Source organism: Bidens hawaiensis, unplaced genomic scaffold, assembly GCF_021521415.1.
Source record: "Bidens hawaiensis isolate Kalapana, Puna unplaced genomic scaffold, B.hawaiensis_p1.1 tig00034169_1, whole genome shotgun sequence".
NCBI classification, from domain to species: Eukaryota; Viridiplantae; Streptophyta; class Magnoliopsida; order Asterales; family Asteraceae; genus Bidens; species Bidens hawaiensis.
The window spans coordinates 27,656-35,189 of record NW_027495887.1 but is presented as its reverse complement, the minus strand read 5'-3'; the positions used below and the strand labels follow the sequence as shown (position 1 = coordinate 35,189).

At 34.3% G+C, this 7,534-nt stretch overlaps 1 protein-coding gene across 1 annotated transcript; it reads left to right on the top strand.

Moving 5' to 3' along the window:
* The first annotated feature begins 523 nt into the window (after positions 1 to 523).
* On the top strand, positions 524 to 7,110 carry LOC143585793 (delta-1-pyrroline-5-carboxylate synthase-like). The gene is made up of 20 exons (XM_077067490.1): positions 524 to 586; positions 1,667 to 1,738; positions 2,005 to 2,108; positions 2,228 to 2,330; positions 2,423 to 2,584; positions 2,668 to 2,945; positions 3,044 to 3,194; positions 4,113 to 4,277; positions 4,424 to 4,501; positions 4,702 to 4,791; positions 4,912 to 4,998; positions 5,082 to 5,168; positions 5,297 to 5,393; positions 5,477 to 5,580; positions 5,662 to 5,737; positions 5,824 to 5,974; positions 6,059 to 6,127; positions 6,551 to 6,617; positions 6,722 to 6,792; positions 6,877 to 7,110. The coding sequence occupies exons 1-20, from the start codon at positions 536 to 538 to the stop codon at positions 6,971 to 6,973; spliced, it is 2,160 nt and encodes a 719-aa protein (XP_076923605.1). The 5' UTR covers positions 524 to 535; the 3' UTR covers positions 6,974 to 7,110.
* Positions 7,111 to 7,534: the final 424 nt, after the last annotated feature.

Genomic DNA, 7,534 nt, shown 5'->3' with positions numbered 1-7,534 from the left:
TCATAATTCAAAATATAAATAAAAAACAAAAAATTTAAAAATACTAAAATGTTTCCGCTGCTATTGTTCAACAAAAGAAAAAAAAACTTAAAACCCGTCATGACTCATTCCAACCGTAACCTATTCTGACCCAAATCAAAACAACCCTTTTTTAGTTGACCAATTCACAGCCAAACTCATTTCAATCCAACCCAAGCAAATTGTCATCTCTAATAGTAAGGTATATTTAAATTTTGATTAACAAATATTTCATAATTAGATACAGACACGTCACTCATTTAACATAATACAACAAAACATAGTATCACATCCCATTATTATATTATAATAATAATATAAAGTGGGCAAACAAATCAGTGAACCACACTGCAGGTGCCATCTGTTGGAGCCATATATTATTATTGTCCTCACCTTCACCTCCTAGTCCCCTCTGCCAGCCCCTCTATCGTTCTTCGTCAACTACACTGTCTGCATTATCTCTCTCACACACACACACTCACTCTCTGCATTTCGAGGTTTAATAAACCTCTACGCCATGGATTCTACTCGAGCTTTCGTCAAGAACGTCAAGCGTGTTGTCGTCAAGGTCATCATCATCTTCTTCTTCTTCTACGCATTTCCGATCGATTTATTTACTTCATTTTCAATCGATAATATCTGATCCATTTCCGTTTGTTTTTTAAAGATCGATCGTTGATAGCGGTTACCACCTGGATTTTCGACTCCGATTTATTCATCTCTGATTTTTCGGATCCAGATTTAAATTTAATTTCTTTCAACAGATTTGTTGCTATTTGTTTCTAATTTATTTATTTTTAGATGCTAATTTTTGCTGTGAGATTTGATATATAGACGAATGACACTTGGCAACCTTGCCATGCACATCACATCATGATAACGACTCTATATCTGGACCGGATCGGTTTAATATCTGAAAACAACAGATTCCGGTTTCATGTGCTTATCTCTGTACAAGATTATATCATCCACAACTTTATTCTTTTAAAGATAAAATGATTGATATTTTTTTAACAATTTTTCAGTTTATTATTATATTTATTTGCTTGCTGCAATTGCATCTCTTGTTTGTTTGGGCATATAGTTTGCCCTCACATAGTAATTAAATGACTAGAATTAATTAGTTTTTATGACTGACAGATCTGCATAAAAGGGTAAGATTGATCTATCGAATTTTCTAGTTAATTAATAGCCAAATTATTTCGAAAGATATCAAAATTAGAAATGAAAATTTTTATGTATTTTGGAATGGAGATAACATGAAATAATTATCACTATGTATTGTGACATTGAATAAAGAGAGGATGATTGAAGTCAATGTTACTTTTGGGCTTTTGGCCCTTTGTCCTTTGGCTTTGTTAGGAAATAATTTGTCTTCTAATTTTGCTGTTGAGAGTCGATGAATGCGGATGTCTGATTACCATCATGAGATGTGAATTAACTAGTGTGCCAAATATGAGTTTCTGTGATCGATGTAAAGGTCTCGTGGCGATATGTGTTTTTTAACTGTCAAAAATAGGTTATTGTTATGTTCTTGAACCAAAGGTTGTTCATTGCATAATGAAGTTAACACAGAAAGCTAGGTTCCTTGCAAGTGAGGATATGTGGTTAAAGGTTTGATTTATTAATCTTAGCTTCATTATTGCAGGTGGGAACAGCCGTGGTCACCCGAGATGATGGAAGGTTAGCTGTTGGTCGGCTTGGTGCTATTTTCGAACAGGTATTTTGACGGTTTCACGCAAAGCACGTGCGTAAATTTCAAAATATCAACATTCCATATTTAGTCAACATTCCATATAGCATGATTGTGGAAACAAAAGGAGAAAACCAACCCTATCGATGTTTTATAATTTAGGTTGTTACTTATTGCAGGGTCGCTCAAATAATATATTGCTTTCCTTAACGGATATAAATATTTTCTTTTAAGTGAGTTTGTTACATATGATGCAACCTACTAAACTTATGCACCAAATAATTGTCTTTCAGCTTGAAAAGTTGAACTCGCGAGGCTTTGAAATCATCTTGGTTACTTCAGGTGCTGTTGGAGCTGGCCGTCAAAGGCTTAAATACAGGAAAATGATCAACAGCAGGTCCTTATCTTTCTAATTTTTTATTTTTATTTTTCATAACATATGGATTTTCATTGGATACATAATTGTTAACCTCTGTTAGTCAGCTAGTTATCCCTTCTGATGATTTTTTACTGTAGTTTTGCTGATCTCCAAAAACCACAAGTTGAACTTGATGGAAAAGCGTGTGCAGCTGTTGGTCAAAATGGCTTGATGGCCTTGTATGACACCTTATTCAGTCAGGTAAAAATGTTAGATTGTTTGAAGTAAAACCAAAAGAACACACATGGGCATTTTGGTAATCTGGTTTGTGCTCACACAATGTTCTTTTGCAGTTGGATGTGACCTCCTCTCAACTCCTAGTCACAGATAATGATTTCAAGAACGCAGATTTCCGGGTTCAACTTACCCGGACAGTGGATTCACTGTTAGATCTTCGAAGCATTCCAATTTTCAATGAAAATGATGCAATAAGTACCAGGAGAGCTCCTTATGAGGTATTTATGCATCATTGCGTTACATAATTTTAATTCTATGTATTCATAGATATGAGTATTTTCAGAAAAATTCTGTCTTTCAGGATTCTTCTGGTATTTTCTGGGATAATGACAGCTTGGCAGCTCTGCTGGCAATGGAATTGAAGGCAGATCTTCTTGTTTTGCTGAGTGATGTGGATGGTCTTTACAGTGGCCCCCCCAGTGATCCGCGCTCAAAGCTAATCCATACGTATGTTAAACAAAAACATCAAAAGGCAATTAGTTTTGGAGACAAGTCAAGGATGGGAAGAGGTGGCATGGATGCAAAAGTCAAAGCTGCAGTCAATGCAGCTTATTCTGGTACGCCGGTTGTCATTGCTAGGTATCGAATTCTAGATTCTAGATCCATGTGTCGCATTTATATGACTATAACTCAACATTATTTGATTTTGATTCTTTTACTTTATCTTTTCATTGCAGTGGCTATGTTCCTAATAATATCATAAAGGTTCTAAATGGAGAACGCGTGGGTACTCTGTTTCATAAGGATGCACATATGTGGATTCCAGTTACTGAAGTTGGTCCACATGAAGTGGCAGTTTCAGCTCGTGAAGCCTCTCGAAGACTTCAGGTAAAATACTTATGCATATATAACCTGTTGTTAGGGCTGTAAACGAACCGAACGAACACGAACAAGGCCTTGTTCATGTTCGTTCGTTAAGAAAATAATGTGTTCACGAACGGTTCACGAACACTTACCGAACGAGATTTTATGTTCATGTTCGTTCATTAACGAAATTAATGTGTTCATGAACGGTTCACAAACACAAATAAAATCGGGAGAGCCTATAGATTGAGACCAATGTATTCATCAATGTGAATAATGAAAGCCTGTAAACGAATTGAATGAACACGAACAAAGACATGCTCGTGTTCGTTCATTTAACTTTAAAAGAACATGGACACTTAATCGAACAAATATTTATGTTCATGTTCGTTTATATAAAAAGGGATACTTGTGTTCGTTTGTTTAAAATATAAACGAACCTAACTGAACAAAGATAAACGAACATAAATGAACAAATATAAATGAACACAAACAAACATAAACGTAAATGAAAACACTTAAATGAACGCAAATTAACAAATATAAAAACCTTTAATCAGATTACCTATCTAGATAATATTTAATTATGTTCTATTAATACATAAACAAACATAAATAAACAAACATAAACGAACGTTCATGAACATAAATGAACGAACGGAACATGTGTTCATGTTCGTTCGTTTAATTAAACGAACACAAATTTTTTGTTCATGTTCGTTCGTTTATTAAATAAACGAACATAAATGAACTTCCCGCTGAACGGTTCACGAATAGTTCCCGAACGTTCGGTTCGTTTACAGGCCTACCTGTTCTTAACACTTTCTGTTAATTAAGTTGTGTAAAATACATATACGCACATAACACACACATACGTGCATGTACATACATATGTATATTCTGTATGCGTATTTACATACACATGTATATTTTGTATTACAGGCACTAACAAGTGAAGAAAGAAAGAAAATCTTATTGGATGTAGCTTCTGCATTGGAGGCAAATGAACAATTTATCATGCTTGAAAATGATGCTGATGTTGAAGCTGCACGTGATGCAGGATATGATGAAGCTTTAGTAGCTCGTTTAGCTTTAAAACCTAGCAAGGCATGTATCTGTTTTACTTCTGAAAATCTTGTTTCTTTCTAAATGGGGAACTATATATTTATTTATCATTATTATCCTTACTTAACGCGATTTTTGTGTTAAGCAATGGAATCCAACACGTTTTAGTTATTTTTGTTTTTTTCCAGATACGTGCTCTTGCAGAATCTGTGCGCAGACTAGCAGAAATGGAAGAACCCATTGGTCAAGTTTTGAAGAGAACCGAGGTGAGTGTGGAAAATTAAGGGCATCGTTTGGCTTTACTTTGTGTAACTGGGCATCATATTGTATAATATACATTATAACTCAGCATTAATAATTGGCAGTAGTTATAGCGCATATTTTGCTGAGGTTATGTATAATATGATTGCAAACACACATGTATTATTATTTGTTAAACACACATTTACTAATAATTAACGTGCAGCTCGCAGAAGGGCTCGTCTTAGAAAAGAAGTCATGTCCTTTAGGTGTTCTACTCATTGTTTTTGAGTCTCGGCCTGATGCACTAGTTCAGGTAATCATAATTCTTTTTACCAGTCACAGACATATTTCCCAGTACGCCTTTTACTAATTTATAGGAGTTTTAGTGGTATAATCCTTACATATATTTGGTCTTCTTTCAATGAATTTGCAGATAGCTTCTTTGGCGATACGTAGTGGGAACGGTCTGCTATTAAAAGGAGGTAAAGAAGCTAAAAGGTCAAATGCGATACTGCACAAGGTTTGCCTCAAAATCTTATTTCGATAATCACAAATTATTATTAGTTATAATAATAATATTCTAAAAATCTGCATGCTTTGCAGGTAATAACTTCTGCCATCCCGGAAACTGTTGGAGCAAAACTAATTGGATTATTGACAACTAGGGAGGAAATCCCGGACCTGTTGAAGGTCTGCGAAAATGTTACATGCTTTGTAATCGATTAAAAAATATATGCTTGTTTTATTAAAAAATATATGTTTGTTTTAAATATTCTAATATAACACCTTTTTTTTTCTCCCTAAAATATTTTAAACAGCTTGATGATGTGATAGATCTTGTGATCCCTAGAGGCAGTAACAAACTTGTTTCCCAAATAAAGAGCTCGACGAAAATTCCAGTTCTTGGTCATTCTGGTAAGAGAAATTATGAAAAAACTTAACAATTGTGCAAATAAATTAATAAATAAAATTATGAATTTACAAATTTTCTATTGCAGATGGAATTTGCCATGTTTATGTCGATAAAGCTGCTAATTTGGAGATGGCAAAGAAGATTGTATTGGATGCAAAAACAGATTATCCAGCAGCATGCAATGCTATGGTAAATCTAATAACCAGTGTCCACTTACAATTTTACTTATAAGTTATAAGCATATGCTTATAACCACTTTCGGATTTGTAGGAAACACTACTGGTGCACAAGGATTTGATGTCTAGTGGAGGGCTGCAAGAACTTGTTAAAGAACTTGAACAAGAAGGTACTTGTGCTTGTTCACATTTCACTTTACTTCATTAAAAATATAATACACTTTTATGCATTGTACCCGATAAATATGTATTGCAGGTGTTACACTATTTGCTGGACCGAGAGTTAATGGTGTGGTTAGCTTTTCAAGGGCAAATACATTCCATCATGAGTACAACTCCAAAGCTTGCACTATTGAAATAGTGAATAACGTTGATGAGGCCATAGAACATATACACAGTTATGGAAGGTAATCTTTTTGATAACTTTTATTTCTTATTTCTAAAATTGATCTTCTTGAAGGGGATGATAACTTGTTTTCCATCTATTTCAGTTCCCACACCGAGTGCATCGTTACAGACAATCAAGAAGTTGCTGAACATTTCCTAAACCGAGTTGACAGGTAAATATGAATCAAAACGCCTTTATGTTGGTTTCATTTATGAAGACAGCACATAACAGTTTTCGCTTCATTTAGTATGTTAGTTAATTATTACTTTAAAAATAGAGAAATATTTAGATTTTAAATCCTTCCACAACTAACCGAAACCATGTATCTTTAAACACAAATATACTAGTATTGAATCAACCTAACAACCGGATCAACAAATTTACAACGTGATCACTACCCACTAATCTGTTTGGCGTGTTTAGAGAAATGGGTTAAACAGTTCATTTTCAAGTTACACGATTATAACTGTGTTCTGGTTAGGTTGACATATCTGGCACGAATAAATATTCGGGTTGTACAACTCAACTTGACAACCCAACACAATTTACACTCCTAGTATTGAATTTGCATTTATATATATTTTTATTTTGGTAGTGCTGCGGTTTTTCACAATGCAAGCACACGGTTCTGTGATGGAGCTCGGTTTGGACTTGGAGCGGAGGTATTAAATCTTTAAATCATTTACAACATTCATCTCAACACTATAATTGCTTGATTCTCATTTCATTTTATTTATTGTATTTTGTTAACATTTCCAAAAAACAGGTTGGCATCAGTACAAGCAAAATCCATGCTCGAGGTCCTGTTGGCGTGGAGGGACTTTTAACGACAAGATGGTAAGCAATGTATGATAGAATTGTCCAAAGCGACCGTTGATTAGACGAACTAACAGTTTATGTTGTTTTTCGGTATTTGAACAGGGTGTTGAGAGGTCAAGGACAAGTGGTGGAGGGTGACAAGGGAGTTGTTTACACCCACAAAGACCTTCTAATGTCTAACGGCTCTAACGGCCACTAGACTCTGGTTATTGTTTCAGTAGTAACTTGTGGTTTTATTTTTATGTCGGATTTGGATATTGAACGAAAACGGTAAAGTTGACATTAATAATGTATTAGTGACAGCCTGGTTACATATATCTAGTCATGTGTGATTTTGACTTGGAAGTCGATTTGATCTTTTATTCTCCTGGGTTTGAAATTTTGACATTATATAGTGTGATATGATATGAATCTAACACAAAATCATTAGGTTTGGCCCGTTTGGGTTTAATTTAAACGGGTCCGGGTTGAACCAACAAACTCAATTAGCTAAACGGTGTGTCCAGGTTAATCTGAGGAGCTGAAATGTATAACTTTTTTATTTATTTTTAATTAAAAAATATGTTTTATATCATAAATTAAATCAGTGGTACTTTATATTTTTTTATGGCAAATTTGTAATTTAAAATTATCAGTATGACAACTTGCTTACGAATATCCTTGACCAGACTATGAGAGCACGGGTAGCTATATCTCAAAGTTGATGAATGAACTCAATAGATGTTGATTGGAATGAATAATGTAATCATTTTTTTTTTCA